This window comes from Protomyctophum bolini, assembly GCF_963924005.1.
Source record: "Protomyctophum bolini genome assembly, chromosome: 7".
Lineage (NCBI taxonomy): Eukaryota > Metazoa > Chordata > Actinopteri > Myctophiformes > Myctophidae > Protomyctophum > Protomyctophum bolini.
The window spans coordinates 22108822-22132143 of NC_137868.1; the positions used below are offsets into that span (position 1 = coordinate 22108822).

A 23322-nucleotide genomic window follows, 5' to 3' on the forward strand; every position below is an offset into this window, starting at 1 on the left:
GAATTCCTCCTGTGGGATCAAATAGGTGTTATTGACTAGCAAACATCCTTACTCTTCATGCTATGAGCTGCTGTCATGCAGTGTAGCAGCTTTATGGGATTTGCTATTATATGAAAATGAGTTTGGGCAAGTCTCTGGTGTTCTGCAATACAAGAGCTGACGCCACTGACTTCTTTCATTTGAGTTTTGTCACACATCACACCAGAGCATTTTGACTCCTATTTATATCAGCGACCTGCTGTTTTGGAACCCCCTGCACTGCAGAGTTTCTCTCTCTAGGTCATGATTATAAAGGATTATTTTTAGACTGTTAAGAACACTGTTGCTCTAATTTTAGAACCTCAGATAAGGGGGGATGTTTGTTATTGTTGCGGTTGTATCAATGCTACCAACTTTTAGGATAGATGTTAATAATCTAAGCAAATTGCAAACAAAAGGGGCATCAACAAGTTTAAGATTAGGGAGTGATCGACTGAGAAGTTAGTTTTCTGTCCGGAATGAAAGATGCTCTAGATTCAAGAACGTGAAATTAGCTTAGGCCCATGTCAAATCCAGATTCATGCGTGAATATCCTTTTTTCATCCTGTTTTGGCGTAGTGAATTTTGCATAAATTGAGCTTGTGACTCTGAGCCATGGATCAGAATGGAAGGTAGTGTGATGGGGGAAGTTAAGCTGGGCAGATTTTGGCATGATGACTGGCCAGCTTTGAACCAGGCCAACTACAGCAGCATGGCCACCAACAGGGCGTGCATGGCATGCAGTGGAATCTCTGACATCAGCTGCGTGTCTTGTTTTGCGCATTCATTCACACCAGTAGTGTTTTTTTGTCCAAAAACTATTCAATGTCACTTTTTCTTTCTTTCAATTCTTGTAGATCTGTTGTTTTTGAGGAATGCTTGAAAATATTTTAAAATGTTCTGTCTATAATGACAAAATGGTTAATATTAAGTTAACCACATAAACCCCAGCGAACCCTATTCTGGGAGAACATTCTGAGAAAATGGCAGCTCTGAGTGTTAGAAGTTGAAATGGGCACGATGGCACAGTTTGTAGTGCTGTTGCATCACAACTAGAAGGTCCTGGGTTCGATTCCCGCTGGGGACGCTGTGGGTGCTGGGGGTGTGTTCTCTCCTCCGTGTCATCAGTGCCCATACCCGAGTCGGGGTTGGCAAAAGGGCCTTTCTGTGTGGAGTTCGCATGTTCTCCCCGTGTTCCCTAGGGTAGGTAAGGTACCCTCACAAATAAACATGCAGTAATCCTGGTCTCTAAACTACCTCCCCCTGGCCAGCCGGAGCGTCTGATGGATGGGAAAGGAACTGGTTGGAATAACGTGTTCCTTCCACGCGCTACATCCGGCCGGGGAAACTCTCCCCTGTCAGGTGAAAAGAAGCAGCTTGGACTCCTCATGCATAGAAGAAAGCATGAGGTCAGATAGATAATTGACACTGGGTGAAAAAAATGGGGTACAAAATCGTGGGATGAAAAAAAGTGAATAGAGCATCAAATATTTAGTGACTTTTTACAGACATGTTTTGCAGGAGAGAGACATGTAGAGAAAAAAGGTGGGCATTTTCCATCCTTTTGTTGTAGCCATTTATGGGCTTATTCACTCTACTAACTACAAGCTTAAGTAGTCTTCATTTTACACGAAGAAGCCGTTCTTTTCGCTAATAGACTTGAAAGCAATGTGCTGGTCCCTATAATTCACTTGGAAGAAAACGCCTCTGCAAATGTTCTGCACCACTGCAGTTCAGTTGGTTTAATTGATTTCTCTCCAATGACCTGCTTACTAGTATTTCCTTCCAAGGGAAGGGGAAATGGTCAAAGGGAAATGGTCAAAATCATTATATCGTATTGATTTCTGAGATGTAATTCAGTAACAAATACATTGGTCCTCTCCACTCCACCTGCCCCAGCGGTGAAACTCAATGTGAGACACATTGATGGTACCATTAGTGACACAGCAGTTTATGATCAAAACAACTGTCTAAATGCCTCTGAAGCTGGCAGAATCTTAAATGTTGTATCTCCAGCCATGGCCTTTATCATCTGTAAATAAATCTGTGATGAGGCTGTTAGCTGTTTGTTAAAATGGCTTGATAAATATCTTGCTTGACTTTGAGAATTGACATGCTTGGCTAATGGATAACCAAACCTATTCTACAGCAGTCATCTCCAAGCCTGGGGGACCATTCCACACTACAGTGATGCTTAATGCTTATCATATGCTTGGGCATTATACAACACTACACCTTCAAAAAACATGTTGCTTTGCTCTTCGTTAAGCTGATTTTATCAGTGAGATAGGACCAAAAAAAGTTGGCATAATTGCTGTACTCTATTTAACCTTTTTTTAAGCATTTTTGAATTCATAACTATGTTTCTGTCATCAAGGAAAATGCCTTTCAGCATGCAGTGAATTCTGCTGCATTTAGCTAGGTATTTAATCAGAGTGCTCTCTGCCAAATATTTCTAGTTTTCTACCCAAACCATGAATCTTGACAAGCCCTTTCATCATTCTCTTGTCTTCAGCCTTCAGTATAAAGCTGTGTTCTGTTGTTTAGTCTCTGTTATGGTGCTCTGTTCAGCTGAATTGCAGACTTAAGAAACTAAGGGAAAACTGTGTCTCCTCTCTCCAGTCCCTTTATCAGCCAGCTCTGCCTCCTCCTCAGCCTCCTCATGCTGGCCTCTGAGTTTATGTAATGTGCCAGTGTGGGCTGGCTGGGCTCAGCCAGTAACCAGATTATGTCACTTCACAGATAGATGGCTGAATGACGGCGATCTAGCCACACCTTTGTTTTCTTCCGTCTCTGACTTCCTTCAGTAGGGAGGTGTCTGTCCATGACATGATTTCTCACCACAGTCTCAGCCCTATTTCGGGAAGATTCTGGAAAAACGCATTTGACTCACTGAGAAAGAATGGGCCCTGCCCACTCCTACAGTATGTTGATGTCTTCCATTCTAAAAACCCAAACCCATTTTAGCTGGTACTGTTAACATGTGATGTGATCGACTTCAAGTCTGCAAACTGTGCCACATCAGCCAAGTGTTGGTAAATGTTTTCTGTGGCTGTTGTTTTATATAGTCACTGAGATCACAGAAGAGGTGATTGAGCTCAAATAGAACTGACACATTTATAGGCCAAGTCATCCATCATATTCTGACCATTAAAGGGAAAAATAATAGCTCAACCGTCCTCATTTGGTAACGTCTCGCTGCAGGCGATGCAGATAACAAAAATAATTTAAAAGCTTGATTCATGCCTGAATACAGTCTGATATATTTTCAGGTAAAGCAGAACAGTGCTGCTCTTGGCCCTCAGGCCCTCCCTGCGCTCGCTCTTAACTGTAAAGTGAGGCTCATGTTTCACATGATGAATGACTAAGTGGGCCAAACATGAAATGGCGAGCTCTCTGTTGTGGAAGAATGACAGTTGATGACCCTGTGCCTTCTTTTTCTGCAGGCCCAGTTCTGCTTCATTTTGCATAGCCCTACAAAAGCTGGTACTGTTGAATTAAAAAAAACAGGGTGCATGAGTTCATAATTAGTTGATGCTCACTCAGGCTTTGAAAAGGTATGGTTAGTACACTCCTTTCTCTCCATCTTATATAGGTCTTCCTGTTCTTACAATTTAGGCCATGTCATATTGAATGACCTTGCACAAATTGAATACACAGTGATATATGACAAAGCATTTGTAGCACAACCACCACATGCACAAGCCATGCTGTCCTGCTCTTTGTCTGCTAAGCACTGAATAGCCTAGTTTTAGGTAGATTAAAGGTAGATACTAGACACTAGAGTTTATTAATTAGCCTAATGTTGTTTCTATTGCATAGCATTAAAAAGGTCCTAGAACAGAATCATTCAGACTTCTACAGTGACTACCACTGAAGCTAATGTGTCTGTGTTCTGTTGCAGTGTTGGCAGTGATGATGACCTTAATTGGCCTTGGCCAGCATCACAAAAACACATGGGGGTGAAGGGTTGAAGTTTCAACTTCTGATTTAAAACCAAATAATGAAAAGTTGTATTTGTACCTTGTGCTACCTACAAGGTACTTTAAACTGTCACCAAATTATATTTTTCATAAGAACAGCTTTCCAAATGTATGATACTAGAAGCGTCTAGCGCCACGAATCTGTGTCGCAGTCGCAGTGCGATCCGTGAGAGACACACACACCCACACACTTTATCTTGCCCACTGACCCTGTGTTTTCCGTGCTGGGCAGGTTCTGTTGTTGACGACGACAACAACAACAGAACCGGCGACATAAAAACACGGAACAACAACTTGTTGTGTTTTTAATGTCTCTGTGAATATAGTATGTCCGCTGTCCGTGTATATTCTTGGGCCATCGCATCACGGAAAGGGAAACCATGGAGCTGGTTTGGAAACGCACTGGTAAAGGTCGGTGACTTGTCGCTGCTGCATAGCGTGGGCGGCGCTCGGTCTATGACTTGCCAAACTGAACTTTGCACGAAATGTTCGCTTACAACTTGTTACCGGCTCAATTAATGTATATATGATAAGCATACATACTACACGGGACTGGTTGCACATCCCAAGCAGCTCAATGTTTTTTAAAAGGCTTTATGATTCCTCCTTTTGGAAGGAGAAAAAATGTATGTTGCCTAGTATGTATACAAGCTCACTTCAGAGTAATTGTTTAGGAAAGTTGCAGAAAAGAATGCAGAGTGCAGACCCATTCCAATTTGGCCCCCAAAAAGGAGCTGTCCAATGATATGTGATGTTCTGAACAGCAGTTTGTTAGACCCTTGTCCCTGAATATGGTTACACCTTACGAGGCAAGGTGGTAGCCGTATGAAAGAACAATGTCAATGTCAGCGAAAAATAACATGCATGTTCAGCAACCCTTTTCTTGGTAAATGTGAGAAGCAAAAAGTAGTATTGAGTCCCTGCAATGAATGACCCCCTACAGTGGCTTCAGCAGGCCGTGGCAGCCTCTCCATGTCTGCCTCAGTGATCCAGGCCACTCTCCCAGCCCTTGGCGCAACTCAGCACAGCTCAGCACCCACGTGTTGTCAGCAGCTCCTGTTATGCAACTCCCCCTTGTCAGACAAAAGCTCAGCCAGGCCCGGCACAAATCACTGACTGCTCTGTACTGGCAACGGCGTAGTTAATGTTAGCCAGTAACTCAGGCCACTGCCCAAGTCTCCTCTTATAAAACGTAAACATTGAAGTTTACTTGGCCCATGTTAGTGCAGTAGTTCTCTAAACTATTTGGTACATTTTTTTAGGACACATCTGTTATGCTTTTGTTTTCATCTCCGCCAGGCCGGAGTTCATGATTTCACCCCTATCCGTCCGTCTGTTTGTCCTTTTGTGTTTTAAATCAAAACATACTACTCCATACTACTCCTACAAATGTCATCCAAAACTCACACAAGTTAGTAGTACACACTACAAAGCTCTGGACTCATGGGCCCTGTAGCAAACTGCGTGGCAAAGAATGATCTGCGCTCCGACCTAAGGAGCATTTCAGATGGGTCACTGTCAATGTAGAGAGACTCGGCGAGCATATGGACCATAAATGTGCACTAACTGGCTGAGCCACCAGGCGCCCCCAGACCCCACATCTGGTATGTTTACATAAACAAGCTGTAGGGGGGGATCCGCCCGTTATTCCGACAGCGCATTAGTCTGACAGCGGGGCTTTGTGTGAGGTTAGGGCTAGGGACAGGGTTAGTAATGGGGCGAGTCGCGAGTGGGACGAACGCACCGTCTGAATAATGATGCTGACCCGCTTTAGGGTTAGCGATTAGCTATGCTAGCGTAAATGTAAGAATTAGTATTAGCAGCCTATGGTTTTCCCTATTCAAAACTAATGAATCGACAACATTTAGTTGTGCAGTGAAATGTTAAAATCTTAAAGTGAAATGGCAGTGTAGTGTGAGAATTAGACCGGATATGGAATTATTAGTGCTTCAGCACTGCCGCATTGTGTGTTCTGCTATATTTAATCACAAATTAAAAATGAATGGTGCTTGACTGACTCATGTACCAAAATATGTAGGCCACCTCTTACAAATGGGCCCTGTTGTGTATTTTGTTCTCCCACCAATCTCGGGAATGGGTTTATGAACAAAGCATCGGCTTTCAGGAATGGTTGATGTTAGGAGTATGGAATGTATTAAGTATTTCTTTGGTCCTTCTGGATACATTTAGTCCATACATAAAGGGATTCTGATTTACAGTATCTTATCTGTAGGCCTTTGTACCATTGGTTCATCTCTAAATGTGTTATGATGTCTACTCTACTGATTCTGTATACTGTATTGATCCTGTTACTTTTTTCTTCCTGTATAAAACTGGTGTGAAGTGATGGGCAGTTGGGCACCCACAGTGGTTGCCACATGAAGTCACGAGTGAAAGCCTGACTTATGTTTTCTGAAAAACTTAAATATTTATATAGCAGCAATGCAGCATCAATGTTTTTTAATTTTTGAATACTGTACATACTGTACAGTGTACAGCACCCCAAGAGGGGTTCCCGTCCAGAATGGTTAGAACAGTTAGCAGCTCCTCTATCTCCCTCTGGTAGAGGTTTCACACAGAACCATATGAACAGTTAGCAGCTCCTCTATCTCCCTCTGGTAGAGGTTTCACACAGAACCATATGAACAGTTAGCAGCTCCTCTATCTCCCTCTGGTAGAGGTTTCACACAGAACCATATGGCATGACAGGATTTCATTAAGCCATAACTGCACTCCCGATACCATTTTTTTCAGACAGAGTACGAGTACAAGTACTTCATTTTTAGTACTTGCCAATACCGAGTACCGGTACGAGTACTTTTTATTTTCGTTGACTAACCACTTATTTGACCCCCTTTTTCTCCAATTTAATTTCATTGTCATGCCCACACTTGTCAGTTGTCATTTTATGCTTGTAGATCGGCAGTTTTTGACGATTTGCTGCAGTGTTGGGTCAGACTTGCTCCCGTTTGCATTCGTTCAGCCTAGTGTCAATTGGATGTTTTGGTACTCGGGTCAGAGTATTGGGGACGGACGGTTCCAAGTACCGAGTACTTTAGGGTGGTATCGACTTGAGTAACTGATACATCTCTAGAAAGAACATTGGAAATGACACCTATTGCTTCCTTACCATCCAGCCTTTTATTGCCATTCAATAAAACCACATTTACTGATCTCTCTGTCTTTGAAATTTATATTATTGTAATCTATTAATATTGTGATGAAACTGAACGGGCTTCGGCACAAATTAAATAATTTCTTTGAATAGACAATTATATAAACACAATTGAATTGTGGGAGGAATTGACACTCACTTATGCTGATTATAGGAAAATTACATCCACGGCACAGAGATGTGTGGAGAATAAGGGATGTTGTGCGCTGAAGCAGCCTGACACCGGACATGCTCTATACCAAACTGATTGGGCATTACGGCTTGCAGGTGCTTTAAAACTCTGCTATGAGCTTTCCCAAATGTGTGTGGCCAAAATAAAACATTTGGGGAAAGCGAGCCAACACGGAACACGCCCACTGTTACACCTCCAGGCGCAAATAACAGTGTTGGCATAATGGATATAGCGGTGCAGTGCAAGCTGCCCTACCCATAATTTGCGGGTAAGGGTACTGACGAAAATAGAGCCCTATATGTCTATCAAAGGGCTGGGCAGCAGAAAATGGGGGATAATCTAGACAGAGACAGAGAGTGAGAGTGAGAGAAGCCAGGCAGGCAACACGAGGCCTAATTTAATGTTATAGAGTCAGACCATGCACATGAATTAGGCCTAATAGCCATATACAATATTAGGAAATTAGGTCTGATTGCTACGCAGCAGCAATAATATTAAGGACGTGTAGCATAAACTGCCAGGATTAACATAGCTTTTGGTACTATGGGAGCTGGTGTCACACTGAAGCCTGCATAGGAAGCTTTTGCAGAGCACTTAGAGAGTACTTAACTGCACAAGTACTGATGTCTGTTTCCTGTGTTTCTTTTTTTGTTCGGGTTTATGAACAGCTTCCACTCGGCTACCATACGAATGTTGAACAAGGCATGACCATGCACCGCCTGTCACCAGGCTGGTCCTGGACTTTTACTCACTTTTACTACGAGCTGACTTTCTTATACTTGTGGTTTTTACCATGTGGATTGTACCAGTGAAATCTTACTTTTGTGGACACTTAATCAAATATGCTATGTTCATGCAGCTTATGACATTATATATGTACGGTAGATACTTCATAAAAAAAATGTAAACCTGTGATGGGACAATAAAGTAACAACAGGAGAGAGAGAGAGTGTAGGGGGATAGAGATAGTCATAAGGTGAGAATGATGGAGAGGTGTAAAAAGAGTAAACTGGTGACTCATCCCATCAGAAGACAGTTCACTGAGTCAGATCTGAGGCAGGAACATTGGCAGGTGGAGGAGCCAAGGGATCGGTGGGAATACACTAGAGTAGAGGTGGTAGCAAGGAAAGGCAGGCTCACGAGTCCACAGGCATTCTGGCTCCAGCTTGTTTAGGGTAACACCAAGTGAAGCATTCTGCTTAGGTTCGTAGCTATTGGAGATATTAGCAGACACTCTGCCTATTCAAAGAGAGCCAATTTCTTTTTTTCATTTGAATCAGCATTGCTGAAGAAAAGTGCACGTGTGCTCAGCAAACCTCTGGATAAATAAATTATTTAGCTGAGTGATTTTAATAGACGGTACATTTTGTCTGGGTGTGTGTATTGATTACTCTGCATCCAATGAATCAGCAGCCAAGTCACGCTGCCTCACACATTTTGTCTTCATTGATTTTTAGAAACTGAAATGTGTGAAATTACTTTCACACATTTTTGCGTGAGTTTGCTTCTAAACCATCATAATGTACAGCTTTTAATTTAGGAAGTACCGGTAATAACAACACAGTTCTTTGCTAGTCAACGTGTCTCAGGCATTTACTGGTCATGTATTGTGTTCTGATGTAGACCTATTGGCTAAACAAACAACACTAGAAGGTCTATTGCCTATGTCAGGAGTGCCAAAAAAGTAGATTGTGATACCAATAGATCACAAAGGCTGTGCAAGTAGACCACATGACATGCACCTAAAAATATATACAAACAAATATCACAAAACTCATTTTTTTCTGGCATCTGTAACTTGAATTAAGGTGACTTGATTGATTGACATCAAGAAGGGCCTGTCAGCTGATCTCCCTTGTCCCTTCACGGCTTCTATAGGAGAGAGAGGCAAACCCACAATGCAATGCTTTGTTTTCGAGAGTGTTGCGTGCAAACGTCAGTAGCATTACAAAGTTACTGTATATAAAGCGAGGCAAAGATCCCGAAAACCTTCCACTTCCATACAGAATGGGAGGAAGACTATTATTTCCCCACTATTTATATTTTATATATATATGTACAGAATCTGTACTTAAGTACAGTACTTAATTTACTCAGTTACTGTCCACCTCTGAGTATACCAAACATTTTGAAGGCCAATACAATTTACTTTACTTGATTTGTTTATTTAGATGGAACAATGCATATTAATGGACATTACATAAATACAATGTAAATACACCGGATTTAGCAAAAATGCTAATTTTCATCCGCAGTCCCCACAGTACTTTACATTGGGAAACAGAGCATTAAAAACAAAACGTACAACACAAGGAAAGTACAAAGGTGTAAAGTGCATCTATATAATTTAGCAGTCTTGGGTTTTCTTTTATGGGCGATACGGATTTGTAACTTGTGCATGAGGTGCAGTATTGCTTTCAAATTATACAGGATTCAAGTAATACAGGATACGCTGTCAAAGTTGGTCACAGGTTTGGTTGTCGAGTAACCATTTTTAAAATTGTACTTAAAGGATGGAAATGACGGACAATCTCTTATTGCGAACGCAGTGATTGCGAACGCAGTGATTGCGAATGCAGTGAGCACTTACTATGAGACCTAGCAGATCATGTCTGTGTGTGTGTCCGTGTGTCCCCCCTTTCTGCCCATATATGGAGCTGAGTGATTTGTTTGTGATTGATGCAACACACTCCATATTTGGACGTATAGCTGCTTTGGGGACTCCTTATATGGTTATGGCTGAGTACTACACAGTTCTCACTAATTCGTAATTTATTCTAATTGTTATTGCAATTTACGATGTGCGTTCGCTTCCCACGTTTGCGCGTCTTACTCGTTGTCAGTGGTAGGTCATTCCAGATTGAACAGCCCTGAACTGAAAGGATGTTTTTAACAAAAGCGGTTTGACACTTCGCAGTCCCTTCTTGCTGTTGCCCTAGTGGCCTCTATCAGGCTTCCTTTTCATGAATTCACTTAGGGGAGGTGTCTTGTATATAAAACCTTAAAATTAGCAAAACTCAAGAAACTGTACCTCCGAAGGATATTACAGTGGTGATATATGAGTGGTTTCCTTTTTTTATTTACTTTCGCCTTTATTTTTAAATAGAGTGACAGGAAATGGGGAGAGAGATGGGGGGGGGGGGGGGGGGTGACGCGCAGTAAAGGAGTATCGGGAGTCGAACCCACGGCACACTGCCAGACTGGATTGCCAGCCAAGGTGCTACGCCAGCTGCCCGGGCCATGAGTGTGGTTTCCTATCGAACACCTTTAGCGCACTCTTATATACCGGTAGCTGTTTATACCTGTGCAAGACCCGTTTGTGAAACAGTATTCATCGTGCGATAGGATCATGCATTGGAGATAGGATTCAGTGGGTGATTGAGCAGCACTACTAACTGTCAGAAAGGGTCTAATTTGTTTAAAGTTTTGAAGGTTGAATTTGATTGTGTTGAATTATTATTATGTTTTATACATCTAAGAACTCTTTGACATCTTTTTTTTTAAATATCTGTGTACTGTATGTCAATTTTAACCCAGTACTCCAATAAAAATCACATTAATTTAAAGATGCAACCATTAACATGCCCTCTTTTTTTAAAGCTAATTTTCTGTAATATTTAACAATACAGCAAAATATTCCATCGTGATGTCAATGATACACCTTTGTTTATATACAATCATAGAGTTGAGTTGAATTCTATCTAAAACATTAGTTTTGCCTTGACGTCATCATTTAAACAAATATATACAATAAAATATTGAATGGAGAAATAAGTTCTGACAGCTTGACAGCAATTTCATGTTGGCTAATATGCTAATTTGCTACTGCCAAGAAAACGAGGTACAGTAGTAATCTGAGTGACCAACCAAACAACTTCACGGGGATCATATGCAAATTTGAGTAAACACATTCATACGTCTGTTGATAGTGGACAAAATAGCTGTTGTGACTGAGCCATGTGACTGAGGAGTCAAATGTTGCAAAGCAACATGACATTTGCACATGAAGGGGGTCGATGGGGTTATTATGTTGGTGTAGCTAGCTGTTTGTTGTCCTAGTTTAAACTCTATAAACAACTTAATTCTCTTGCTTGGCTTATAGTGCTAACATTCTAGAAACCATGTTATTCATCACCAATATGAATCATTTTGAGATCTTGGCTTTTAAGAGACTTTATGTTTCAGGGAAACCTCAGTGTTTTTGACATATTGAATGATGCACTTTGTGGATCAACAATTTTCCAAATTAGATGTAGGCCTCAAGCTTTCTCAAATGAAACTCTTTCAGCTTCACTGTTATACTGACTTTTTTCTTCTTTATTTTCATTCCAGGTGTGGTAACTTGAGGCAAAGAGCCACCCTCAACCCCTCCCCTCCCCCTTGCTGTCGGGGTCCTGTTGGGGAGGTCGGACCCCCAATACATTTTTTCTCTGTCCTGATGCCGCCCGTCACCCTTTAAATTCATGATCACATGACCGTGGATATGGACGCAGTCCTGTCCGACTTTGTCCGTTCCACTGGAGCAGAACCAGGCCTGGCCAGAGACCTGCTAGAGGGTGAGTGATGGTTGACCTGTGTCATTTGAGACATTAGGAAAATAACTCCACTCACTCTTTCAAGATCTCAAGATGCGTATAGATCTCGATATGTGACTATATAAATGACCATGTCAAGTCGGAAAACTAGCGTTATGCTGTGATTACTTTTTTCACAATGGCAGCATTATACACTAAGGTTTCAGGACATAGGGCTCATGTTTAATGGGGAATAGGTGTAATTTGACCACTGCGAATATGTATAAAAAAGAAACACAATTTTGATTTTGTGAACTACAGCTTATAGGAAGGGGACTGTAATTTGACCGCCCTATGAGTCAAAGCTGCTGGTTCATTAGCCTGTCGCACCCTGACGGAAAGGAAGGGTGCTGAATCGACTGTTGCCTAGCAGCAGCACAAGCTGCAGTTAAGAATATGGGTTAAAAATGTAACGCACCGCAGTGTACAGCTACAGCAATGAGCAGCCAAGATGTGTTCCATATTCTGATATTTATTCAAGCAACGGAATGTGCCAGTGGCCTTTACATAAGATAAGAGTGCCTGTGGTTGTGTTGACTTGTGGTAAATATTTAAACTCATTAACAAGTGTCAGGCCGGTCTGCATGACATGATAGAATCTAGGTCTGTCTATGCGGTTGGACCTGCTCGCGCAGATAGATGCAGAGCAGCGCTCATCCTCTCCCTCTCTCCGTCTCTGTCTCTCTCTGTCACTCTCTCTCTGTCTTTCTCTCTCTCTGTCTTTGTCTGCAGGTAAAAACTGGGATTTCACTGCTGCCCTCAGTGACTTCGAGCAGCTGCGACAGGTGCATGCTGGGAACCTGTCGTACTCGTTTGCTGAGGAAAAGACATACACACCTCCCGATAAGGAGATGGCCAGGGTGGGGCGGCCCCTCCTCCACCGCCAAGATGAGGTGGTGCAAGGTGAGGCCGCTGGCAAGTGATGTTTTTATTTACGTTTCTCCAGCTTCAATAATTTGGTTTGACTAGCAGGTTTGGCGAGGTACTGGGATAACACCATAGAATGGATTAAAGACTGCACAGTTGGAGCAACATTTAAATTCAAAGTGTAGCCTTTTTTTGTTAGGCAGCTAGGGCTCCATTTTCGTCACCGCTAAACCCCTTATCCCTAAACTTCTTTGCCTTTTTTTTTTTACTATTTTGAAAAACATTTTTAATAGTTAAAATGGCCAGTCTACAAGCTCACAACGTGTCAATGTAGATTGGCTAGTTGAACTACTCAAAAATGTTTTTAAAAATAGTAAAAAAAGGAAGTTTATGGATAAGGGGATTTAGCTGTGACGAAAATGGAGCCCCTAGTCTCTTGCAGAGCCATGCTGTAAAAAAAATAACATCTCATATCTTCCCGTTCCCTATGACTCTCCTCTGTCTAAAGCAGTGGTGTCCAAAAGGTAGATCACACAGGCTATAAGCAAAGCAAAGCAAAGTTCTTTGTTTACCCAGGGAAGGGACTAAGCTCGAGATGCTTGTTTACAGCCACACCCTGCAGGTAGACTACATGACATAAATAAAAAATGTAATAAATAAATAAACTACCGCCACTTGAATTAAGGTGACTTCACTTAGTTGACTGACATCAAAAAGGGTAGCTCAACCCCACAATTAAATACTTTGTTTGCAGGAGTTCGCACAAACGTCAAAGTTATACAATAAAACAAAATAAATCCATTTCCGATTCCAAGTGCATTTGACTAATATGTAACTATTTTCAGCAATGGGATAATATATATTAGGTGGTGGCTATAGATCTGGTTGAGCTGGTCATTTTGAAAGTATCTCTCAAGTCTAAAAAGTGTGGGCACCACTGGTCTAACTCTAAAGCATACAATGTTCTCTTTTCTTGTCAACTTTTGTCTCGTTGGACAGCTACAGAGAAGCGTCTGTCAAGGGGCATCTCGCACGCTAGTTCGACCATTGTGTCTCTGGCCCGGTCTCATGTCTCCAGTACGGCCAGCAGTGGCAGCAGCAGCGAGCTCCTGGACACACCACTCTGCACTTTTCAACTCCCAGATCTCACTGTGTACCGCGACGACTTCAGGGGTTTCATCGAGAGGGACCTCATCGAGCAGTCTATGATGGTGGCCTTGGAGCACGCCGGTGAGTGTTAGGTGTTACAGTGTCCCTCGCTGAGTTCCCTTTCTCTTTTCTTCATGTGTCAACAAGAGCTTATGTTGTGCCAAAGCCCTAGCCTATTAATTATATAAGAAAGACCAGACATGAAGTTTAAGCCTTGTGCAATCTTTAGCTATTGATAGTTGGGTAACTAGTAGCCTCGGAAACCCAGACGTTTTATTTCCTGGAAGAAAGGTAACTAGTAACTAGGTGTGCAGTTTGATGGAGGTCTCATCTAAGGACGACCTAGAAAGAGAGAGACATACAACTAGCCAATTCCAGTACAGTACTCTACCCTGTATAGCGGCACCAGGGCAATCCAGACACATTCAAATTACATTTGAAGAGTTTCTTCAAGATATCCTTAATTTGTGTAAAGTGACACCTACAGTTATTAAATAAAAATGTACATGCATTATTTCATGTTCCAGTTAGAGTTTCTATATTTTGAAACAGAAAGTGATATAGTTCTGTTTGATGGCAGGTCGACTGAATTGGTGGACACGGGTTGGAGTGGGACCTAACTGTCAGAGTCTATTACCATTGGCAACAAGTGGAGATGGAAATTGCCTGTTGCATGCTGCCTCGCTTGGTGAGTATCAGACACCCTTCAACAAGATCTCAGTACAGTGGAAGCTCACATGCCATTAACATTAATTTAATTATAAGCGTGTCCCTGTTAGCTTAAGTACTACCGATAATTGCAGGTCATGTTACAGCACAAATTGAATTAACCTGTGCAACCTGCTGTAGAGGGATAACCCAGACAATGACTGGAAAATATGCAGGCATTTTTCAACGTGTTCTCGCAAAGCTTCTGAATAGCAGATTTGGAATAAGTGTTTATATACGGTACCTCAAATACTCTTGACCCTATTTGGTTAAGGCCACAAACCACCACCATGCCCTAAGTATTCACACTTTGGCAATTTGTCAAGTGTCCTTTAATAAAACAATCACACCTGTGTGAAGTGAGGGTGCAGACGTTTCATTAGTCCGACAACACCATTGCTCCCGACATGCGTTGCCGGTTACAAATCACCCGTGGCTCCCGGCATGCGTTGCCGGTTACAAATCATCTGTGGCATCCGTGTGCCGTTAGGGTTAGGTTAGTGTTTGGGTCAGGTGTCAGCCTAATGACTGTCAGACTCTTGGTATGTCGGAACAAATGATGAATGGAGGGGCGCTCTTATCATCATACATCATCATACATCATCACATTCCGGAATTTCTGGCCAATCACATTGGCGTCTAAGATATATATTGGGGCCTTTTCTGCCTTTATCGGATAGTGTACAGTATGGTGACAGGAAACAGGGAGAGAGATGGGGGTGACACGCGGCACAGGTCGCCGGGATCGGGAGTTGAACCTGCGACACGCCGTCAGGCTGGCTTAGCAGCCTAGGTGCCCAGCTACACCTGCCGCCCGGGCCGCCCTCACTTTTCTGTCCTCACTTTTCATCCTCAATATGTACATTTTCTCAGCCAGTCAAATCATCGCTATAGGATGCGGCTGAGCACCCCATAGCGATGAATCAATCATCCAAAAGATGCTAAGGAAATCAAATCCCTGTATCCCACATCCAAAACCAGTGCACTAAAGCACATGCCAGCCTTGACATACCGTATTTGCAAAATGTGTTGGGAGTTAGTAAGGAATTACAGCGCTGTGACGTTGACATGATATGCTAACGGGCTGCTTTTATGACTGATGCAGGTATGTGGGGTTTTCATGACCGGGACCTCATGCTACGGAAGTCTCTGTACGCGCTGATGGATCATGGCCAGGAGAGGGAAGCATTGAAGCGCAGATGGAGATGGCAACAGACACAGCAAAACAAAGAGGTACAATGGGGTCCATTTTCTACATATTCTTTGAGACACACAGGACATACAGGAGTGGGTATTTGTGGGCATCGCCAAGCCTGGCATTGTCTTGTAGGTGCAAAGAACACAGGTCAGATCAGCATTGAGTTTGTGAGACGGATTGAATACATTTATATATATTTTTTAATGTCCTAGAGCAAAGCTATGGCCTAAGTATTGTAGTGCAGGTACCTACAACATGAAAAATTACGATGGGATGTGCAAATGTTGTTTCAAGCTCCCGAGCCACAAAAAAGGAGCGAAATCCACACAAGAAGCACCATTGTTTGTGCCTCCAACACACTCGCGTGACATTGATTATTCGCACGTCCTAGGGCATGTAGGGCGCTGTAGCTAAATAAATAATTCTTTATCACTCTAGATTGATGGCATGGAGGCAGTTGTAGCAGGCTCGTTGAGTGTGAAGTTGTCATTTTGATCGCCTGCAGCCAGCTTTGGAAACCTATTGGTGTGTGTAGTGGGAGAAAATTACTTGCAATAGAAATGCTCCACAACTGCCATTGAGGTGCATTTCACCAGAACCCACAAATGCTCCACAGGAGTTGTTCAGCTGTCAACGTTAGAAAACTGGGTTATGTCTGGCAGTTGTTGTATGAATAGGAACAAGTATGTTACAGAGAAAGAGGATACATTCACAGTAAAAAGGGGAAAAATAGGATGGAATTGTAAAGTAATAATACCGTACTGTAAATGGGATTCTCCATGCTGTTGTGTGAGTGATGCACAATTTAGAAGGCACTTCCCAGTTTTAAATTGATTTATCATATCCATGTCCATCATATCCATGCGTCTATGATGGCCATTACTCAACATCTTTTTGACCTTTATCTCCATTTGTAAATCACTAAATGCCACCAACATTGGGTGTGTTTATTGTTTGGAACCCTGTTAGCTTCCACCCATGCAATAGCTAGTCTTTCTGCGATCCATGGAAACGCATAACATGGAACAAAGACTAGATAGACAACTACAAAGAGAGAAAGAATACAAAGAATAATTCGTTATGCATACTCGTAGATGGTTAAGTGGAATAAATAATACAGTAAATCTCAGTGGCTCACAGCAAACGGACAGCTAATTACTGGTAAGTGGATCAAATAAAAGAAGCGGACAAATATACATAATGAGGAGATTTTATTATATCAGAAAGGAGGTACTATATTTGTATGGACCAAAAGTCCCCATAAGGAAAACCGGAAAAGATATTGGCCACACGTGGACATTCTTCTGGTCTCCATGAGGAAAAGTGATATTTTTATTGTTATATCCAATCCAATCCACTTTATTTATATAGCCCATTTCACAACTCAAGGTTTACAAGGTGCTGTACAGAAAGTTAAAAGCTAAATACACTATAAAGCTAAAACAAAAGACACCAACAAACCACACAGTAGAAAAGGACACATAACAACAAAGCCACAGAAAAACACAGAACTCTAAAAGCCAAGGTGTACAGGTGGGTCTTAAGGCGAGATTTAAAAGTCTCGATGGTGGGGGCCAGTTTCACATTGGAAGGGAGTTCCACAGTTTGGGGGCTATGACAGAAAAGGCTCGGTCACCTATGGTCTTTAAACGTGCCTTTTTTGTGACCTGGAGATTCAACTGGCCAGCAGAACGCAATGACCTTGAGGGAGTATAAACCCCTATAAGGTCACAGAGATACTGCGGCGCAAGACCGTTCTGTGTGTGTGTGTGTGTGTGTGTGTGTGTGTGTGTGTGTGTGTGTGTGTGTGTATTTTTTTTTATTAGATTTACAAAAGTTTCATCTTAGCCATTATAATTGGGGACGGGGTGAGAGGTTATGGTTAAGATTAAGATAGGAATTCTGGGGTTAGGATTAGATGTGCTAAAGTAGGGGTTAATTTGGGTTAGCATGCCAAGTAAAAAATAATATTTAATAAAGTGTGTGTGTGTGTGTGTGTGTGTGTGTGTGTGTCTCTTTCTCTCTCTCTCTCTCAGTCTGGCCTGCTGTACACAGAGGAGGAGTGGCAGAAGGAATGGAACGACCTGTTGAAACTGGCCTCCAGTGAGCCCAGGATACACTACAGCACCAACACCACCAATGGGTAAGGCCTGGCTCAAGACAACGCAGGGACTGTTGGTCCTGCACAGCTAGTCCCACTCATGTTTTTATTCATGAACAAACACAACGAGATAGTCATAGTAATAGGGTCTGACTGGGCGGCCCTACTTCAGTCCGTATGCCGCTTGCTGTAACAGAAAAGTGGCACTTGAGCTTTATTTTGTTGTGTGCCTAGTGTAAGGCCAACGAGAGGAATGTATTAAGAGTTTATTTTAGCGAATGTTAACCCTGTGTAACCCCAACGCTCACATTGAGGTTTGTCTAAATGTGGTTCTTTGTTTTTTAGCAGATCCTCTAAAAAATGCTGGCATCTTTCTATGCTGTTCCCTGCATGTCTGTGGGTTTTCACTTCGTGACCAGGCCACAAAGCCCCAAAAATGGCTATATAAGCGATTGTGAAAATTCATTCCTTCCATCTTCATTCAAGGTTAAGGGGTTATGCATGAGGTCTCTTCTAACATAAAAGTTGGATTTGACGCATTATAATCAACCTGCTATGTCAAAGTTTGCTCTGTTTCTTTTCTTTCTTTTTTTTATTTTAAATCTTGACAATAGTGCGACTTATGTCTATGCCTCATTATGTGTTCTGTTGTATTGTGTGCAGGGTGGAGACCTCTGAGGAGCCCGTCTACGAGAGTTTAGAGGAATTCCATGTGTTTGTACTGGCCCATGTCCTCAGGAGACCCATAGTGGTGGTGGCAGACACCATGCTCAGGGACTCTGGAGGAGAGGGTAAGTGCCACATGCCGGACCTGTGCTATAATATATTTAAAAATTAAGGGTTTCGTCCCACTAAAGTCTATATTCCATTTAGAAAAACTGCTGCCACCATAAAGTCATTACTAATACTATTATGGCACTGTTAATTTGCCTCCCATATTTTCGAGATATTCCCAGGCTTTGTTAGCCTGACACTCAGCCTGAATTTTCATTTCGTTTCACTCCATTATTCAGTCTGAAAGCCCTCCCTACTACAACCGTTTCTGGGATGGGCGTTGCCAAAGAGGCAGTATTCGGTGATTGGTTCATACCAACCAATCAGAATAGTAGGAAAGCAGATGACGTTGTTGTCAATCATGTGGCTATGGCTAACCCGTTTGCTAACCAAACAAACAAACCAACGAGCGCTACTAGCATGTAAACAAAAGCGGTAAAATATGTCGGATGATGATGTTTATAAAACCTCTCGTGTCTTCAAAGAAACTATTTATCATACGTCGATTTAATAGCCAGATTGATACGGTCGTGAGTTACCGCAGTGGGGGCATTCAGGGGCTGGAGCCAGGCTAAGGCTTTGTTTAAATTAAGAGGAAAATGTAAATGACCCTTCTACCACTTACATTTTTAAAATTTTAAACGTAACCACGTTAATGGTTATGTAATTTTATAATCCGTAGAGGCATGGGCGTAGAAAGCATTGAAAATGTGGGATGGGACAATCTCACAGGTGGTCTGGGGGTCATTACCCACAATACATTTCTCCAACAACTTGTGACGATAATAATAAGCAAGTGGAGTAATAATGAATCTTTGACATCACTACTATATCATGGTAAAGTGTTTTTTTAACTAATCATTTAAAAAAACGTTATAAAAGGTCTGTGATGCCCATGCTTTTCAGATAGTTAATGTCCTCATTACCCATCACTCTCCTCATAGCCTTTGCTCCCATCCCGTTTGGAGGCATCTACTTACCCCTGGAGGTGCCTGCTGCAAAGTGCCATCGCTCGCCTCTGGTCCTGGCATACGACCAGGCACATTTCTCTGCCCTAGTCTCCATGGAGCAGAAGGACAGCTCCAAAGAGCAAGGTAATATTATGTCATTTATCACCATAATCTGCATCTTTTAACCATCTGCAACCACAGTATTATGTGTGTACATTGTGGTTTAAAAACGAGTGCTAAGAATTTGTATATAGCCGATACATGCTTGTCCAAATGTTGCAGTGTTGCGATACATGGGGGACTGAAAGCATCCTTGGCTTTTTTAAATGATATTAAAAGTGGCACGCTGTCAATCTTTATGGACTTATAACTACCCTTTCTGACATAAAAGTAAGTACCCCTGGATAGGGTTCTTGGAGGATATTTGTTAATATAGCATAAAAATATGTTTAATCACTTTAAACCTATACATCGGCTATTTGAAAATAGATAATATACAATCGTTCCGCATTTTGAGCTTGTAGATCTGCTATTGTTTTTAATCATTAGAATATTTTGGAACACAAATATTGTAAGGAGGTACCTGACACAAAATATTTTCTGATGTAGATCCGCAGCCAAATGTAAAAGATGGATTGTATTAATTTGGCGGTCCTTGACATGAACAATTTTGAGAAACACTGCTAAACATTAATTCCAGAACCAACATGGATCATTTTTGACAAATAACTGTTTACAGATTACAGAACAGGAAATCTGTTCCCATCATTCAGAGACAGTCTCTCTGTCACTGGCCTAGATGGTTACCATTTTGAGTTTTATTTTATTTCATAGGTGAAGGTGAAAGAGATTAATCTTTCACCACAACTATCTAACTAACATTTACTTTAATTTAACAAATCAAATTTCCCTTGTGGGATAATAGAGATTTTACTTGAACAACTTATCACCTTTGTGGGAATTGACCAAGTCCATCTGGTTACTGTAGTGGTGTGACTTACTATTTCTCACTGCAATCATAAGTCGTTTGAAGTAAAAATGTCTTTCTTTTTACCACTACAAGTACATGGTTAATTGCTACCAACATTTGGCTTTGTGGGCAACTGAAAGAATGCCTACAGAGAAGATTGAGTGTGTTTGCGTTTGTGCTCTTCTCAGTGGTTATCCCTCTTACTGACTCGGAGCACAAGATGTTGCCTGTGCACTTTGCCGTGGACCCTGGGAAGGACTGGGAGTGGGGGAAGGATGACACAGACAACGTGATGCTGGCAAGGTGTGGTGATCTTTCTAAAGAATCATTCTGTGCATTTACATCCAAGAGTTTTCTTAGAAAGTTAACTTCTGAATGTGTACACAAACAGTCACTCACTCACTCACTCACACACGGCTATCCCTTAACTATTTTTCTCCCAGGTCCGTATATACTGTATACCCTAGGTCCCCGCTAGGGGACTTTATCAGCCAGGTCCGTATATATACGTACCCCAACGTATACTATGTGTATATTATGGTTGAGCCCCACAGCAGCTTTTAACATTAGTCCGGTTGCTATGGCAACGCAACACCAGCTATGGGACATCAAATCTGATCTCCGTTTAACTCGGTTACAAGCAGGATTTTCAAACCTCCATAAGTCGGAATCCAGCAGAGCTGTCCATGGTGGATCTTCCGCCATCCAAAATTCGGATGTAACTTGTGCCTTTGTACCACGTTTCTGGCGAGAGCTAAACGGTGTGTGCTTGTGCCAATGATACTACGGTGTGTGCTTGTGCCAATGATACTAAAGTGTGTGTGTGTTGAGTGTGCGGGGGGCGGTCAAACTCCTTCACTTAAAGTGAACGCGTATGGTGGCACTGGGAATTAAGGACAGAGTGTCAGTGTTTAAGGATTCACTTCTGACTCCAGATTAGTGACAATGAGATTAGTTGTACATACCTTCTATGAATGGAGCAGAGAATACCCAAAATAGCAGCTAAGTAAAAATAACTAAGTGGACTGGTTACTTCAGTTGATGACAATGTTTGTGTATTTCCATTTATAAATTGATATATTACAATTTTCTTTGCATCGACTTTAATCACTTCTTAATGAATAAAACGTCTTCTAAATGTACGTAGGTTCTGTTGATGTTAGAAACATTGTAGTCTTGTAGACAGTACATAGTACTGTAATATCAGTAAAACCTATTGTACGGGTGCCGATTTAGTGCGAGTGCCTACATTGAAACCTGGCTAAATGATCTGTATTGATTTAACACTTAACACATTTTGTACATAACACGTCCTGAAACGTCATAAGGATTGGAACCGAGAGGTGCCTTAGACGTCTGTGGACGTCCTAGCGACGTCCAAACGACGCGGGGCGAGATAATAATATTCAGAATAATTACTTCTTTTTTTTTTGGCATTTCGCTTTTCGCTTGCCGTATGCTAACGCTCTGTGAAACTATTAGCTTGTCATTGACTCCCATGTTAGCGCGGCGGAAAGAATGACTCGTATCTCCTCATCCAGGGCGCTCTCCGTGGTGATGAATGGATCGATATGCTGGCGCTGCGTTTCTGCTCCTCATCCGTCTCTCCCGCAAAATATGAACTCTTTTTGTAGCGTATATAAATATATTAAGATGATCGGAGATTGTGATGGCACTTTGTCAGTCAACTTTTTTAAGAAAGTATTTCCGGTTCATGGCTTTCAAAATGGAAGCGATCACTACTCTGGCGATTACTCCGGCGCAAGCAACGCCTTTATTTTGATGCAGTTCCGGTACTAAATGTGTTAATAAGGATTAACGGTGATATATTGAGATGAGTGCTTCACTACAGCAAAACCAATGAATGGTTCAATGCTAGCCTGTCCAAATACAAAGAGATTTAGTTCAGCAGTTTATCTCATGTAATGATCCGTTGCTATTTGGTCCAAAATCATCATTGTTAATTTATCCTTTTGTAAGTCCCAAGAGTGCACAAACTCTCTGGGTTAAATGAACACTTGTGTACACGGTCTGCAGCAGGGATTGAATTCAGGCCAGGCGCTTTGGTCCTGTGGATGCTTAGATTATTCTTGACATTAAATGTTGATACTGGCCACTTATTCCCTATAACAAAATACATACGTAAATGGATGCACCTGGAACGTATCCTCAGTGATGTATCCCAAGGTCATCAGGGTTTCGGGTCTCGCAACATCATACCCCTCACTCAGGTGACCCAGCCGGGAGTGATCAAGTCCCGACTTACGTCCCAGTAGCTACCCTCGATAAGTCCCATTAGGGAAAAACCAGGGCCACACAATCCATTCCTCCTGAACTACTCTGCCGGGACTGGGAGGTACCATTCTGGCACATGGAAGGACTAGGCTCTGTGGGTTGACACCTGTCCGGGCCCCTCCTACGTCTCACCAGATCCACTCCTGCTCTCACCAGGTCAGGCCCTGTGCGTTGCACCAGACTCCCAGCACCAGGCACTTTATTCAGGAATGGTGGATTCTCAAGCCGCAACGGTTCCGCAGGCTCCACCTTGCCCTTGGTGGTGCCGCAGGCTCCGCTTGAGGCTTGCATGGCCCTCCTAAAGGCCTCACCGTGGGTTTGTTGGGCTTCTTCCTCACGGAAGACACAGGCTGGGGCGCTAACCCATACTGCTCCCGGGTGCCGTCTA

General features: G+C 42.2%; 1 protein-coding gene across 1 annotated transcript in view; it reads left to right on the plus strand.

The window, feature by feature from the left end:
- The window catches only part of otud7b (OTU deubiquitinase 7B), a 39427-nt gene that overhangs the window by 7761 nt on the left and 8344 nt on the right, over nt 1–23322 (plus strand). The window contains exons 2-10 of the mRNA XM_080769076.1: nt 11681–11904; nt 12655–12825; nt 13789–14019; nt 14519–14626; nt 15752–15879; nt 17881–17987; nt 18609–18736; nt 19664–19813; nt 20828–20942. Coding sequence (XP_080625202.1) covers nt 11820–11904; nt 12655–12825; nt 13789–14019; nt 14519–14626; nt 15752–15879; nt 17881–17987; nt 18609–18736; nt 19664–19813; nt 20828–20942 — 1223 coding nt within the window. The 5' untranslated portion in view covers nt 11681–11819. The remainder of the gene's footprint in view (nt 1–11680; nt 11905–12654; nt 12826–13788; nt 14020–14518; nt 14627–15751; nt 15880–17880; nt 17988–18608; nt 18737–19663; nt 19814–20827; nt 20943–23322) is intronic.